This window comes from Canis aureus, chromosome 25, assembly GCF_053574225.1.
Source record: "Canis aureus isolate CA01 chromosome 25, VMU_Caureus_v.1.0, whole genome shotgun sequence".
NCBI classification, from domain to species: domain Eukaryota; kingdom Metazoa; phylum Chordata; class Mammalia; order Carnivora; family Canidae; genus Canis; species Canis aureus.
Genome location: NC_135635.1, coordinates 15000567 through 15018456, shown reverse-complemented (window position 1 = coordinate 15018456; position 17890 = coordinate 15000567). Strand labels below are relative to the sequence as shown.

General features: G+C 33.6%; 1 protein-coding gene and 1 pseudogene across 4 annotated transcripts in view; both read right to left on the bottom strand.

The window, feature by feature from the left end:
• CPNE8 (copine 8) overlaps positions 1 to 17890 on the bottom strand; it is a 320247-nt gene that overhangs the window by 182971 nt on the left and 119386 nt on the right. For all 4 annotated transcript variants that reach the window (XM_077870491.1, XM_077870492.1, XM_077870490.1 and 1 more), the window contains 2 exons: positions 13190 to 13294; positions 12148 to 12189 (listed from right to left, as the gene is read on the bottom strand). In XM_077870491.1, the coding sequence (XP_077726617.1) occupies positions 12148 to 12189; positions 13190 to 13294 (147 nt within the window). The remainder of the gene's footprint in view (positions 1 to 12147; positions 12190 to 13189; positions 13295 to 17890) is intronic.
• On the bottom strand, positions 2654 to 3567 carry LOC144297005 (bax inhibitor 1 pseudogene; annotated as a pseudogene).

The window sequence follows — 17890 nt, the reverse complement described above, 5'->3', positions numbered from 1 at the left end:
GACCTGGATTATCAATCATTTTTTAATTACCTTGCAATAACTAGCATAAAGATCTGCACTTAATAGATGCTCAAAAAAACATTGGTTCAGTTTAATTGTATTGATCTTCAGTTCCTAATATCAGAAAAAAAAATTAATGGTTTCATCAACTAAGATTTTTTATTTTCCATTATACAGTGAGTTATCTTACAATGGTTCTCAACCCAAATCTGTATTAGGATGAACTAGGGAGTTTTTTCAAGCAATTCATATTTAGACTGTATCCCAAGCCTATTGAAGCAGTATCTAGGGAAGTATCACAGTAAGAAAAGGGCCCCCAAGTGTTTCTCAGGACACTCGAGCTGAGAACCACTGCTGTAAATGGCCCATAGTGTTTCTGGCAATAAGTGAAAAATACATTTTAGTCTTGATTACAGGAAAAGATCAAGGTTTTTTCTATTTCATAGAATGGAGGTGACATTTAAAATCATTCTAGAGGCATACAAAATATTCTTCAACATAAGCAAAGGGAAAACTCTTTTGAACATGAATCGAAAACCTTTTGGGATACAATTGATAAAACTACCTGTAGTCACAAATATGTTAATAAAGGCAACATTTTATCCAGTAACTTAGTGGTTAAAAATAATTACCATGAATGAGGAAAGAGGTAAACCTTCCTATTATTTCTCTTGAAAATACACATTTCTCATGTATGTTATAATATACATAAGCTGTTTTTTTTTTCAGACTAAAATTACAAACAGTGAAATAGTCTGAAGGATGGCATGAGATGATAATAAAAATGACAAAAACAAATAATGTTGTGTTGCTCAGAGTTGAATTACTAAATATCTTATCTACAGAAGCATACAGCTCTCAAAATGGTATTTAAAACTGCTTCCTTTCTTTAGGAGACTGTTCTTTAGCAAACAGCATCTTTATAAGGAATTATTCTTGAATGTTTTGCATATACTAGAAACAGAGATGTTTTAATTTTAGGGACAGAAACTAAGGACCTATGAAGATGTTAATAGGAACTTGAATCAAAACCATTAGCAGTAAAGAAAGCAGTACCTTAATTTTTTTGGAGAATAAGTGCAATTAAGTTTCCTTTTTCTTATTGCTCAATGTTGAAATAGGATCTAGAATCCTACATATGGAAAATACAGATTGAATATGCATATGATTTGGATGTTTTTGTCTCTGCAACTAGTAAGACAAGAGTGTAACATATATTAGTTCAATGAATGAGAAAAAAATTAAAATGTGGTTTCTATAAAAATTAATTGGAAACTTGGAATAAATGGGCAATCTGTGAGCCAGTTTAACTTTTGCCACTTCATTCACACTACACCATATGATGCTTTTCTAGGTATATATTCTACTGGTTTGATTTTCACCATGTATAATCCAGGGGTATACACAAATATGTTCATGAAGCACTAATCCTAATAATAACTGAAAAAATGTCTCTCAGGGGCAGCCCAGGTGGTTCAGCAGTTTGGTGCCGCCTTCAGCCCAGGGCCTGATCCTGGAGACTTGGGATTGAGTCCCACGTCGGGCTCCCTGTATGGAGCCTGCTTCTCCCTCTGCCTGTATCTCTGTCCCTCTCTCTGTGTCTCTCATGAATAAATAAGTAAAATCTTTAAAAAAAAAATGTCTCTCAGTATTGGAATGAACAAATCTCACAACTTAATGTTAAGGAAAGCTAGACACAAAAGAGTACCTACTATGCAATTCCATTTATATAAAGTTCAAAAACAGTCAACACTAAGGCATTAAAAAAAAAAGTCAGGAAAATGGTTACTTGGTAGGGGGGCCATAATAAATGGAAGAAGGAAGAAGAAGGATTCTGCAATGCTAGTAAAACCATTTCTTGATGTGGGTGCTGAATATACATGGTATATTTCATTTGTGAAAATTCATTGAGCTGCATATTTATGATTTGTGTACTTTTCTATATTACATTAATATTGACTTAAAAAGCTTATTTTTAAAAAGGACCCTCTTTGCTCCATCTCTTATTATGTTTGGAAAGAACTTCCAAATTCAGAGATTATTTCTTTTCTTTTTTTTTTTTAAGATTTATTTATTTATTTATTCAGAGAGAGAGAAAGAAATTGAGAGGCAGAGACACAGGCAGAGGGAGAAGCAGGCTCCATGCAGGGAGCCCGACGTGGGACTCAATCCCGGGTCTCCAGGATCACACCCCGGGCTGCAGGTGTCGCTAAACTGCTGCACCACCAGGGCTGCCCCCAGAGATTATTTCATAGTTTTTTATTTTTTTCTCTTTGTGTTTTATTCTTTCTGTTAATCTGGAAATGTTTTGGTCAATAATATGCGTTTTGATTAACTCTTCAGTAAATTTAAATCTTATACATAATTTCAAATCATATAAAAGGCTCGATTGGTTTTTATCCAATGTATGATTATTCCTATTCTCATTCTAAGTTAAAACTTGGTTGGCCTTAAAAAAAAACAGCTTTCTTTCCTAGCAGATCTCTACGTCAATTACTGCAGAATACTGGGTTCTGATAGTTACAGATTTTAATACTAAATCATGTCTACAGACCAAATTAAAAAGTAACATTTTCAGGTAATTTGAGTTCTTTTTCTATGCTACAGGGGAGCAACTTTTGCCACCCCAAAATGTGTCTCTTTAGCATGTGGATTATTTTAGGCTGATTCTTTTCTTTTTCTTTTTTCTTTTCTTTTTTTTTTTTTTTTCCTGATGCTTTTCATTATCACAGAACACACCACCTGCAATGTGTGCAAAGAAGAAATGAGGGGTAGAAGGAGAGGTCAAAATGGGAAAAAGGCTGGATGGGCAATTTCACTTCTTCTCTTTCATCTTGTCCTTCTCATTCATAGCCAGGATCATCATTAGTTTTCTGAAGAGGGTAATGAAATCTAAGAAGACGTCAATGCAGTGCCAGATACAATCCTTATCTACATTTTCAGCCTTTTCAATAATGAGTTGAGTACCAAAAAGGACAAAGCCACACATGACCACCAGCCCCACATACGGGTTTGCCTGGGAAAGCCAAATGGATCCAAAGAAAAGGTTCCCCAGGGAAGATAAGAGCATCAGACTCATGGCTGACATCAAGACACCTCCCAGAAAGAGGTAGCTCTGGCACCTGGCATAGAGGGCAATCAGGGTGAAGCAGGTAAAGATCACTGCTGTGCCCATGAAGGTGGTGGGAAGAATGCTGGGGTTGATGACAATGCACAGCTCCAGAGCAGGGCTCAGGCCAACTCCTGTAAGGAAAGCAAATCCAGCAAGAAGTCCCAGTCTTCTTGCTCAGTTTCATGGCTATGAGGTGTTGCCATTAGGCAAATCATCAACCCCAGGGAGCCCAAGGCAGAGAACAAGCCAGCCTGAAGGAAATGAGTGACCACATGGACACAGACCCCTGCAGCCACCACAAACATACAGAGGGCAAAACTGGCATAGACATTCTTCAGGTGCTGCTGTGTCGAGGGGGTTATGTGGGAAAATTTTAAGAGTGCATCAAAGTTGATCTTCCGATCAAATATGTTCATGATGCCAGAGACACAGCCTCCGCTTGGCCTCTTAGAAACCTACATAGTTCTACCACCGGATGCGCTTCTAGGCAGATTATTTTCAAGGAACAGAATTCTCAGGAAGAACCTCTGACCTTCCACCTAATTGCCTAAGAGGATTTAGATAGAGGACCTGCTCTAGGAAGGGAATTGTCACCACAGATTATTATATTATAATACGAACTAGGTATCGTAAAGGGAGGGAGGAACTTTTAGCAAAGTCTGTTTGTTAAAATTCATCCTGTGTCTCAATGGTTTCTGTCGGGCCAGCAAACATGTCTTACCACACATTTATTCTTTTCCTATTCCTGTGAATTAGTCTTTTTCCCTTTGAAGTCCCAGACCTCTACCCACTTACTTCTCCTTAGCTCTGAATGGCATATAAGCCTCAATTGCCTGGTTGCCTATGGATCTCATAGTCTTATGGAGCTCCCCCATGTATGTAGTTACATTTATTTTTCTCTTGTGAAGGACGCCTGTGTGGCTCAGTGGTCAAGCATCTGTCTTCATCTCAAGGTGTGGTCCCAGGGTCCCAGGACTGAGTCCCACACCAGGCTTCCCTAGAGGAGGCTGCTTCTCCCTCTGCCTGTGTCTCTGTCTCTCTCTCTCTGTGCCTCTCATCAATAAATAAATAAAATCTTTTAAAAATAAAATAATTTTCTCTCAGGAGTCTGTCTCATGTCAATTTAATTCTTAGACCAGCCAAAAGAATCTTTAAGAGTAGAGGAAATTTTTCCTTCCCAACAATACCAAAATGTTAATCCTAATTCACCAATGATGGCACTGGAGGTACAAAATTATTTATATTTTTTATAATTTATATTTATATTTATATTTAATTAATTTATATTTAATTAACTTTATAAAAGTTAATTCTATACTAATGAATTCACACCAGTGACAATAATGGCATGATTTCATTTATTCCTTAGAGATGCTGGAGTTGGAAACTGACTGTACATGGTAGCTGAGGGCAAAGGAAGGGTCAATATAATTATGATCTTTTCAAGTCTGTAAACCTGGGATTATAGTAATGCCTGGAGATAATACTCAAGGGTTCTAAATCCAGTAGAGTCAAACCTGGGATTATGGTAATGCCTGGAGATAATATTCAAGAGGTGTAAATCCAGTAGAGTCAAAGTAAATGTAAAAATACAAAAACATATGTCTACTCATCCAGTGTACACGGTGAGTCTACTCTAAACCTATTGTATACTCTTCACTCTTGAGTCTCTTGTGTGCTTCCTACTACCCCAGTTTCCAAGGACATTCCCCAGGGCTTTCCAGGCCACCCTGTAATCCAACAATGAAAGGCTGACCCTAGCAAAGAAAAGGGTTTCTGGGACCTACTTCTATTATAAGCCCTCATCTATTTTGTGTGTGGATAAACATTTTGAATATCTCCTCTGGTAATCTCATGATGGAATAAAACCTATGAGAGGAAAGGCAGATGAATGATGAAATTAATGATTAATTCAAGTAGGACATAAATAGGTTTGGTCTCTTCTTTGTAAAATAAAGAGTTAAGTCTAAGAGCCCTAGGGACTCTAATATTACCTTATATTATAAAAACTAGAAATTAACTTACATTCCAAATTTGACTTTACTTTCTAATAGAGGCAAATAAAATGGTAAGGTGATCATAAGTCAAAATTTACACTGTAAAGTGTATTTGTTGATTTGAATTTGATAATTGTGCTGTTTAGTCAGTGAAAATCATCAGTACTTGAGCATTGAATAAAGCAGAAAAAATAATTAATCTGTGTGATGAGAAGATCATAGATATGTGAATATAAAATCTAAGATGTCAGGAAATGGTAAAAAAGAGAGAAAATGACAGATGAATTAATTATTCACTGAAGTTTTACTATAGAAATATCATCACCAATATTCAAGACAATTTCATAATTTCAAGTACAAAGTGGAAATGAAAGGATAAATAACTAACATTGATGGAGGACTGTGTGTTCACCAGAAAGACAACAGAGTTATTTCAAATACCCTCTTCCATAATATTGAAATAACATACTAAGAAGCTAATACATTCAACTACATTATAATACTATAACTTCCATTGTAAGAAATAATAAGACAAAACAAAGTCCTTGACCTCAGAGAGTTTACAATTTAAGATGATAGACAAGGCAGAAACAAAATTTCAGCATAAGTCATAATATTCTAGACAGGATAATAAGCATTCCTAAACGGCAAACACAAAAAACAGAGGGATTAAATGAGTTTAGAGGTATAGGGAAAGCTTTCAGACAATTGATAGCATTTAGACTGAACCTGAACAGGGACGCCTAGTGGCTTAGTGGTTGAGCATCTGCCTTTGGCCCATGGTGTGATCCTGGGGTCCTAGGATCGAGTCCCTCATCTGGCTCCCGGAGAAGCCTGCCTATGTCTCTGCCTCTCTCTGTGTCTTTCATGAATAAATAAAATCTTAAAAAAAATAATAAATTGGGCCTGAACAGAAAGCCAACAGGCAAAAATTAACACAGAAGTGGAAGGATATACAAAATGTATTAAAGAACACTAAAATATATTTGTGTAAAGATTAGAGATGTGTATTTTCACTAACCTGGCAAACTGTTTAGCACATCAGAAATGCTCAGTAACAGTTTCTTCCAGAATTAATTAATGAAGTTTCTATTAGAACATAAATAGAGACATAGAGACATACAAAAATAAAATTTTGATTCCCACATTAGGTATCAATATATATAAATAATTAAATGAGACTTTAATGAAGGTTAAGAATTGTATACTGAAGGGAAAGGGGACAAGAGAGGACAAAACCCATCCACAAACTATCTAAATTTGTTGGAGGTGGGGAGTAAAAGTAGCATGTCAGTAATTAACATGTGGATTATGAAATTCCATTTATCAACATTTTTGAAAAGTCTCAAAGAAGGGACACCTGGATGGCTCAGTGGTTGAGCATCTGCCTTTTGGCTCAGGGTGTGATCCCGGATTCCCGGGATCAAGTCCCACATCAGGCTCCTTCCATGGAGCCTGCTTCTCCTCCCTCTGCCTGTGTCTCTGCCTCTCTTTCTGTGTCTTTCATGAATAAATAAATAAAATATTTTTTAAAAAGTCTCAAAGAAGTGGTGGTTACGGGAACAAGAAAACAGGCTGAATCTTGTCTATTGAATACACATTTAGGACCTTCAGGTTACTGCAAGCAAGAAGAGGGCTAAATCTTTCTTTTAGGGAAAGATTAATTAGAATAAGTGAGGAAATTTAAAATAAATAAGACAAATATTAAAGGTTTATCCATGCTCCTCCTAAATGAGTTCTAAATGTTTTAGACTACTTACAAGTAAGTTCTTGAGTGAAGCACTGGATCAAGAATCACTGTTATTTCACACCATGATGATGCATAATTGCAGAAATAAAACACCAAGTGTGTTTATCAAATATCTTCAAAGGTATTTATCTGGCATTTCACAGATAAATGAAGATTGCACTTTCTTGTAGTAAGTGTCACCATTTAAAATGACTCCATGAGATACAATGCCAAGTGCTAATAATGAAACTTTTAGTCTCCTTTCTCATCCGACTTCAACAGTCAAATTTTATGATTGGCAGTTCACTAGTTCAGCCTTTTCATCAAATCATCTTCCGGGAGACAGAGATCTACTCGGTGGCCCATTTACAATCAGACCCACATTAAAGCCACATGGTTTTAATGCAGAGCTGTTCTGTTAATGCTCCCTGAATTTTAAATTAAGCTACAAAGTCAGCTGAAGCTACTTCAAGCAATTGAAGCTTTTCAAAGATACCACCACTGATTGCTTTGTAACCCAGACAAGTCAGTTTCTCAGCACTTCAGCTTTTCAATTGTTAAAATGAGGTTTAAATAGTCTTTCTTCACATCCCTTGACGAAATGGTGGGAATTATGGAGATGATTTTAGTAAAGTGGTTTAACTTGTTGAAAATTGGTACATTTACACTGATTATTCATACCAAGGTCAAGCAATGTCTCTGCACTCTCAGACCACTGCCAATGTGTTTAAAAAAAAAAAAAAGACAAATAACTGTATTTCCTCTGTTCCAAATTAGCTCAGGATACCCATTTTAATGTCAACTGGTTACTTGCTCAACAGCATTGCCAAATTTTTGTATGCTTCACAGATGCACAAGATGTTTGTTACAGAATTAATTTCAAGTTGATGAACTGAGTTAAACATACCATTAGATTTCTGACCCAAGATCACACCACTTCCTGAAGTTCCTAATCTATGAATGTAATTATAACCTCAATTATCTGAAGTGCCCTAGCTAGTAAAACAAAATGTGATTGTAAGCAAGTAAACACTGTCAAGCATTGTTTACTTAAATTTTTGACTGAAATATTCTCTCTAATCGAAAGATCAGATTACTTTATTGGTTTACCATGTTCAAATTGATACAAAAGGGCAGCCTGGGGTGGCTCGGTGATTTAGCACCTTCGGCCCAGGGCATGATCCTGGAGACCCCGGATCGAATCCCATGTCAGTCTCTGCATGGAGCCTGCTTCTCCCTCTGCCTGTGTCTCTGCTTCTCTCTCTCTCTCTCTCTCTCTCTCTCTCTCCTCTCTCTCTGTGTTTCTAATGAATAAATAAAAAAAAAAAAAAAAATTGATACACAAAATAATATAGATATCTGACCAGTTTTTCCCCACTTTATAAGGGGACACCTCTAAATTTCTATGAAATACAGACAAAACGGATTTAAAATTAAAACAAATAATTGATAAAGTTACTTATGATATATATTTTGTATAGATTTATTAAGCTCCACATGATGCTATCCAGTACAGCAGTTGCCAAAGAGATGTTGCAATAGGGCATTTGAAATAGAGCTACCCTGAATGCAGTATGTTGCAAGCATAGTGTACACACCAGGTTTCAAAGATTTAGTATAAAAAATGTAAAATGTCTCATTAATAACTCTATATTGGTTCCATATTAAAATAATATTTTGCATATATAGAAATATATTATTACATCAGTTACATTGGTTTATTTTTAGTTTTTTTTTTTATTTTTTTTATTTTTTATTTTTTTATTTTTAGTTTTTAATGTTGCTACTAGAAAACTTTTAATTATATATGTGATTTGTATTATATTTATACTAGACAATGCTGGTATAGCTGTCAAAAAAAAGGTGGGAGGAATCCACCGAGTAAATCAACTTTTCTAAATAGAGGAAACAAAAATTCTCAATCTAGACAGAGAATTTAAAAATTGATACATGTACAAGATTTATGACAGGTACTAAAGATGACAGGAAGACAAAGAATAGAAAACAGCTGCTGATAATGACATCATATCATGAAATATAATGAACATCAAATCATATTCACTGTGATTTAAGGAAAGAATATCTACATTGGGAAATCATGTCAAATAAAAATACATGTAAAAGTATAATAACTGTATATTATTATAAGCACATGTTACACACAACTTGTGTAACAATCCACATAGTGACTAATATTATTGCATTATAGAATTAATATCTGATTTTATGGCATTTATGCATCATTGTAATTAGAGATCAGTGTGCCTTTTCAGTTTCATAAACTATATTATTTAGTAAAACGTCTATCAAAAATTATTTAATCATGATTTTAATTTTGCTTTTTATATGTCTTTCTCTAACATGATTATGCTACCACTGAAAAGGCTAATTAGTGCACACAGATTATATAAAACTGAAATTTCTTACATTAAAATATGGGCCTATATCCTAGATTAAGAAGCATTGTACCCCAACATTAAAAAATTATTAAATCGGTTATAAAATTACAATGCATTCCCTCAATTATTCTGCTAATCATACAATCCATCTCCGAGGAATATTTAAAGTTCCCCCTAACAATCCTTACCCTCCCATCTTCATCCTCTTTTATTGTCAGATAGTCTTGAACTCCCCAGATCTGCTTTTGAACATGCTGTCACTGATGGTATATTGAAGTGAAATTCAAAAATAAATCAACATAGGATGTACCATCACCAATCTTCTCCCCAAATAGGTAAAGATTTAATGATAAGACTTTATAAAATCTCAATATCTAAATATTTTCTTTCCATCTAAGTTCATATTCTCAAAGATAAATCATTGTATATTGAAAAAAAAATTCCCCAATCTAATGGCTCAAACCTTCACTTCTTTTTTCTGGTTTAGTCTTCACTTCTTGTAACTACATTTCATAATTCCCCCATTTTTTATTTCTTTCTTTCTCTTGCTCTTATTCTCACTCTACCTCTTATTTTCATAATCTAAGACAGCTCTTTTCTACAATTCACTGGCTCTTTAAATAGCTATCAGGATTCTCTCAAAATCTTTAACATTCATTTCTCTCTACCTAACTTTCTGTTACGTAAGACTTGCTACCTGGAAATGTGTCCTCCACGTCTCTAGGTAATAGAAAATGTTATGTAATGACATACTTATGTTAAAAGGTTTCCTAAATAGTCCTTGCATTCTTCTTAATTACATTATCAGCTACCAAAGACTCATAGAGTAAGACCAATGTCCAAATAATACCAATGTCCAAGGGAAGCCTTTTATTTAACTGCCAGAATTTAAAATTATGTTATGGAAATATAGTATATTAGTCATGAGTGAATTGTTGGAAGTATAGTGCTAGAGTTCAAGTCCTGGCTCCACCATTTATTAGCTGTGTGACCTTAGGTACCTTACTTTGTTGCCTTGATTTCTCTATCTCTAAAATGGTATTAATATAGTACCTATCTCTTATCGTGAAAATTACAAAACAAAAAACATGAAAAATTCCAAGATAATTCTGACCTCCAAAACTATTCAAAATTTTTGTGGCTCAGATGTAGACTGGAGACACAAGGAGAGTGATAAAATCTTACTTTTCAAAACAGCGCAATAAAATACCTACAATGTCTGCAAATTTATCATTAAAGGTCATAGATGCAAATGAAATCTGAATTTATACCATTCATTTCATACTATTCAAATCAAAACCATTTCCTTAATTTCCCAAAATTACTAGGGAAAGGCTAGTAATTCTGCTCATTCTCAATTAAAATTTAAAACAGGGAAGGTGATATAAAGCACAAAGTCCTATTTTACTCAGATTGTTACTATTTCTTTTTCTATTATTTCTGAGGTGCAAAACTCCTTTTCTCAGTGCATAAAATTTAATGAAACAGTGGACTATGTCCTATAGGATTGCTTTCTTCTATGAGAAAATATAATGTTTTCTACTGAGATTTCTCCAGAATGCATATAGAATTCTTATAAAGGAACTCTATTTAATTAATTAATTAATTAATTAATTAATGTTACATAAATATAAATATCTGTGGTGGAACACGGATTGTCTTTCAGAGTAACTTCCAAGAGGGTTAAGATGCTTTAGCACAGTCATGCTTGGGGTATCATACGAAGATAGAACTCAATTATTTGGTAGAGCTGAAGTGTAAGATAGTATCCTCATTCCTCTCTCCATCCTCCCTTATCATCCATGAAAAGGAGAAAATACTAATTGGGCCAAATTCCAAGGCACAAATTGAACTCTGTGTGCAAACGAATACAGGTCAAATGTCACATACATACTTCTGTGTGGCTCTCCAATTAGTCATTTTCCTACCTAGGTAGCAGGAGGGATGTCCCCCTCAGGACAGTCCAAACATCTCAGAGAAACTTGTTCCTATATTAAGAAGAGTGCTCAGGTATTCAGAAACCCTAACGCTTTGGGCTAGGCTTCTGACCTATATAAAATGCACTGAAAAAGGCCTTGCTCAGATCTTGAGCTTCAACCTTACACTTCAACTCCATTTTTTTCAGAAAATTTTGGAGTACAGGGCATTAGCCAAGCAAAATTAAGTGTGCTTTACTTTTCCTCTTGTCACACATGCTCCCCTGGCATCTGTACATTCTGTCTCTTTAAGAATGACCTGCAGAGGCAGCTATATAGGGCAAGATGAGATGTGAGCATTTCTGGGTCCCTTGGCTTAACACCATTTGAAAACACCTCAAAGCAGTGGAAATAGTGGAAAACTAAAGAAAAATTAGTGAGTCCACTCTCTTTTAGTATTTAACATCACTGTGACATGCAGAGGGAAACCATGATTTTGGAGCTCTGAATATTTATTTGTATTGGCAACCACCAGACATAGTTCCAGAGTGGAGAGTTTCGCTTTTTTTTTTGTTGTTTGTTTGTGAGGTATGTGTCTTTTTTTAGGGGGAACAGATACTCAGGTACCCATTCAGGCTCCCATGAGTGACATGGGATAAAAAGTAAGAGGAATCTTCAGAGAGATGATGAGACATAAACATTTCAGAATCACTACTATGAATATATACTACAAGACATCTGTAAGGTATACAATGAAAAATCATCAAGTCCTAGTTGAAAATCTGTACTATATTATAGAAATGAGGAAGACCACTATTTTATTCTCTGAGTTGAAAAATTACACTAATTCATGTAAGAGCTTTCAGTAACATTTGGAAAAATAGACAAAATCTGCAATCTTAAGATTAAAGTTAAAAAATGTGCTCATTTCAGTATACTTCTTCAAGCATAGTAAGTTTCAAAAGCAAGAATAAAAGAAAAGACATTGTCTTACCTCCCATCTCGATCCCAGTCATACACCTCTACTTTGATTGTTCTGTCCAGAGGGAAAACATACCCATAAAGTTACTTAGTAAGATTAAAAAACATCATTGATAATTAAAAAATAAGTCATAGATTTTCTTAGGTGAAACATATGCTTATAGTTTTTACAAAATAGTTTAATGTTGACTGTTGATTTTATTACTATATTTTGATTTATATCTTAAAATATCTTTTCAAATCTTATTGAAATCCTGCAGGATTTCTCAGTCTTAGTTAGCATGGATCCCCATCACATGGAGGGCTTCTCAAAACGTGAATTGTTGGACTTCATGCCCAGAGTTCCTGATTCAGTAGGCTTAGGTTGGAGCCTAAGAATTTGAATTTCTACAACAGGTACTGCTAATCATGAACCACATTACAAGAACTACTTTGTTAAAGAAACAATTTAGTTAAATAAAGTTATGATCTCTTTAAATGAATAAAATGACAGCCAACTTAAGTTTTAAAGTAAATTTAATGACATGCTAATCAACAGTTGCTTCTATGATATTAGTTAATAATTCTATTAGTTAATAGAATAAATTTGCATTTTTCTAATATTCAGGTAACATGATAAATAAAATAATAAAGAGATCGGATTTTTACTTTCAATTTATTTTCTTTTCTTTCAGGGTGTCTCTTGTATATTTACTTATTCCACCCTAGAAAGATAATACCAAATGCAAGCATTGAGGCAATTAAAATTCTAGAGTAATTTTTGAATAATATATTAAAAGAAACTAATATTTAATCTATTTTTAGCATTTTGCATATTTTAGTCTTGGAAAATCAATCAGTTCACCAAACTTTAGTCAAATTTTCCCTCTTCCCCAAATCATCATGGATTAAGAAAAAAGTTATTCAAAAAAATTCTGAATAAATCATCTATGCCAAGCTAAATACACATTCACATAGGTAAAGAAGACATCTTAATTTTTTAAAAGTTTAGATTCTTAGATACAAATTCTACAGTAAATATCCAAAATTCTCCAAAAAGTTGTCATTTATTTTACCTGTCATAATCACCATTACATAATGCTCTGACCGAGATCTTGAATGCTTGCCATACAGGATTTAGAGTATTTTTGACAACTTCTGTTTTATGACAAATTGTAAAACTGTAAAAACAAACAAAAAAGGGTATTCAGTTATTTTCATAATTCGATTATGATATATTGCTTTAGTAGTTATTTTTCTCTTTCTTTTTTGTGTAGAACGAATGTTGTGAGTCTCCCTGTGGCTGGTATATGACTTAGTAAAAATAGACTTGTGGTTTTAAAACTTTAAAGATAAGCTCACTACAATATAAACCAATGAGATTTTGCAATAAGTTTATGAAAAATAATCTTTTGCAGATTCAATAAATTCTAAAGCTGCTTTATAAATGATCTCTATAAAAATTGTGATGACATATTACAATAGTGAAAAATATCTCTGGCTAAGAGGTCATTGGCATCCTCAACAAAGGATGAGTTGAGGACAAAATTTGTCATTGAGTTGGGGACAAAAATTTGGTTGGGATGGATTTAAGACAGAGAAGAGAAACAGAGACAAAGTGTGTAAAGAATAAATTTGAGGAATTTAGCTATAAAGAGAAAGTGCAGATAGCTTCAGGGGTAGATTAATCCATAGAAAGATTTGTGGTTTTGTTTTAAATTCTTCACTCCAATATTGAAGAAAAAATAGCAAGACTATTTTCTAGAAAAGATACAACAGATAGGAAACAATTCATGACACATAAGAGAAAGAGAAGAAAGGCTGAGGCAATGTCCTTAAGTAGAGGAAAGTGCTTGAGATCCAGGGCATCAATGAAGGAGTCAACCTTGGGAACCTTCAAGAAGGCAGAGTATATGGGAGATGCTATGATGGGATCATGAGAAAGTTCTCCAATTGCTTCGATTTTTTTTTCTTTGATTTTCTTATGAAATGAAAAGCATGATCCTCAGTAAAGGAAGTGGGCAGAAGTGGTCAAGTGTCTCAGAGAGGGGAAAAGCTGATGGATTAAGCAAAAAGTAAGATTCCTGGAGAGGCCCAAGGGCTCCATTTAAGATAAACATCATGAATTTATAGTGAGAAACTCAGTTTATGGTTCCTAAACTGTTGGCTCTATAGATCTAAAGAATAGACAATGAGAAAAAAATCCATGTAGTGGTAAAGTTGGTTCTCTGATTCAAATTTCAGTATTGTTTCTACCAAACCATTAAATCTCCATACATGGATCAGCTCCTGAAAATGTTCTGGCCTAATGTAAATACATGTGGCAGTTCACGAGCTACAAAATGATTTTGGTCAGAATGATATGCAAACCCAGTCCTCACTAAGACCTTAGTAATGTTTTCCAAACACTGGGACACCTGTAACAATCATGAACATGAGGATATTACATAAGGACCATAATGACCATACCGTACCTAACATCCACAAGAAAATACTCTCATTTTGAAAAGACTCTGAGTCCATTTTCCTCCTCTCAAGCAAGAAGAGTCTATTTCTATTAAGAGATCAAACAGAAAGATAAAAAAGATCCACTATTCATTAAAGATTTATGCCATGAGTGCCATCCTCTTCCCTGGTAGTATCCTTGTCCAATTACAACAAACTCTTGCTGCTAAATGGACAGAGCTCAAGAGAATGTATCTGTGGGCAAAAGCTCTCAGAGTTGACTCGTCCAAACAATTTAGGGGCAAAAGGCATGAAAAGAAAGATTGAGAACAGACTGAGCAGACTCAGAAAGGGTTATCATATAGTATCTAAAACAGAAGAAAAATAAATAAATAAATAAATAAATAATAAATAAATAAAACAGAAGAAAAACAATGGAAATAAAAGAGGAGCAGAAAGGGAACAAACAGAAGGAGTCAAATGAGAAAAGATAGTACACAAAAATATTTTTAAAAAATTCATAGGGACAAAACTATATATATAGTTGACCTTTGAACAATGCAGGGGTTAGGGGCATGGGTCTACCACACAGTCAAAAATCTGCATTTAAGTTTTCACTCTCCCCAAACTGGACTACTAGTAGCTGACTGTGACCAGAAGCCTTACTGGTAACACGAACAGTCAATTAACACATATTTTGTATGTTATATGTATTATATACTGTATTCTTGCAATAAAGTAAGCTAGAGAAAAGAAAATGTTATTTTAAACAATCTTAAAAAAAAATCGAGGTGTAAGTGGACCTGTGGAGTTTAAACCCATTTTGTACAAGGTCAACAGTACTTTTTTTTTTTTTTAAAGACTTTATTTATTCATTCATGAGACAGAGAGAGAGACAGAGAGAGAGGGAGAGAGAGAGAAGCAGGCTCCCCTCAGGGAGTAGATAATAGAACAATCAACTGACCATCTTCAAATGAACATGTTCAACAAAAAAATCTATTGACTTTTTGGCCCTTTTATTCATGATTAAATCAAAACTTCTATTATATTCTTCATATCACCAGCCATAATAATTAAATACTTTAACACTTGAAACATTTGCTCTTAAGTGACTCACCTTGGCAAGTTATTTATTTATTGCTGCATAAATATAACTGCATATATATTACAAATAGTATTATAAGAAAAATATTTTTATTAAATAGCCTCATTAAAATAGTTTAAATGAAACCATTTGCCAAAAAACAGGTATTTCAAGGGAAAATTATTACCTAATTATAAATACAGTTTAAGTTGCTAAATAAATGTGACAACAAGAAAATAAATTTATAATCATGTATTGTTAAAGATTTTTAGTAATGCTCCTAGGAAAAACTAAGTTTTTCTCTATCTTATAAAACAAGCTTCAAACAAGGCAAAAGACAATTTTTGAAACAGCTTCATATTCAAATAAATATTAGAAACAAAACTAAAATCTTTGCAGCTAAAAACAGAGACACATAAAAAGTAAGGAGTAAAAGCACTTTTACTCATTCAAAACTCATGAAAACAAAACAAATATACATAAATACACTCATATATATGCTTTAAAATATATATTTGGATATAGATGGTGACCTAGTTTTCTGTGTGTACATATAAGTGGAAAGTTTTCTGAAATGAGACCCACGAAATTTTAGCAACAGTTGTTTTTAAATGCCTTGCGATTTTTTTTATTAATTATACTTTTTCAACATTTACATTTCATTTAATGAATAAATTACTTCCACTTTAATAAGCATAATAAGTATAATAAATTTTCATAAATAAACCTCATCAGTAATATTACATGTGTGAGAAACTGAAATTCTATAATTGTACAACAAATATTTATAAACAAAAGTAATAAGAATAAAAACAGAAAATTGAGAAAACAAGAAAACAAGTAGTTCAGAAAGGAAAAGACAGCATTGTGACTAGAAAATCCTGAACCACTCATTAATAGAGAAAACTGAATGACTGGTTTGTGATTAATTACGGAAATGATTAATTTTTTTATTGTCCAATATTTTCCACATGGGTAAAAGTAGTGTTCAGATGCAAATACTACTCTGACATTTTTACCACAAAGATAGGACAGAAGTAGGAAAAGTGCAATAATAACCAACAGTTTCTGTGTGAACAGTAGTTTGCATAAACAATCTCACAATAAGTAAAGCATCATTTTATCCTGCCCAGTGTATTCACTCTAAATAGCAAACTTTCTACTTTTATGTAACATTTTATATACTTATTACATAATATTAACATGTATAATTTCATCTGTAAGTGTAGCAGTAGTAACAGGTTTTTTTACTCTCTTCCCTTCATTTTTAACCTTAAAATAACATTTTCCCTTTTAGCTAATATTTTATTGCATACAGTTAAGGAAAACTTATACATTAAGATTAATAATAATAACAGCTAACAATTACATTTTAGGTACTAAGCATGCTTCTGTTTTTTCGTGCAGTAACTCACTGTCAACAATACTGTGAAGTAGCTATGATTATTAGCCCATTTTACAGATGAGGAAACTGAGTCACATATGGGTTAAAAAAACTTGCCTATGGTTTCATAGCTATTAAGTAGCACAGTCATGATTGAAATCTAAGTGATAGAACCTTGGCCCATAATTTTACCACTAACCTTTCCCACAGATACAGTACAGCATGAATCACAGAAATAATAAAACATATTTAATGGTAGAATTGAACATATTATATTATACTTTATAACTCATGGGTACAATCTCAAATCACACAGAAACCAGTTTAATCTTGACGACTAAAAATACTCAAATTAGAAAATATCAGTAAGGGTGACAAAACATGAGAGACACCTAACTCTGGGAAATGAACAAGGGGTAGTGTAGGGGACGTGGGCAGGGGGTTGGGGTGACTGGGTGATGGGCAGTGAGGGAGGCACTTGGCGGGATGAGCACCAGGTGTTATGCTATATGTTGGCAAATTGAACTCCAATAAAAAAATAAATTAAATAAATAAATAAAAATACTCAAATTACTAAAATGTAATGAAAAATGTTATTGCATGCTAGACAAATATTATTGGAAAAAAACCTCTCAAACCCTGCAGTATAAAAAGCAGCCCATAAAATCCTAATCCTTCTCCAAGAAAATGGTTTAAGACTTCAATTTTATAACTAAACACATTAGTTTTAGTGTTTGAGATTTCCACAAGAATATAATTCTTCGGTACTATTAAGGCAATATTATAATTTTAGGGAAAATACAGAGGAGAGGTTTCTTTGAAGCTGACAATCATTCATTTTAAATATACAAAACATATAAAATG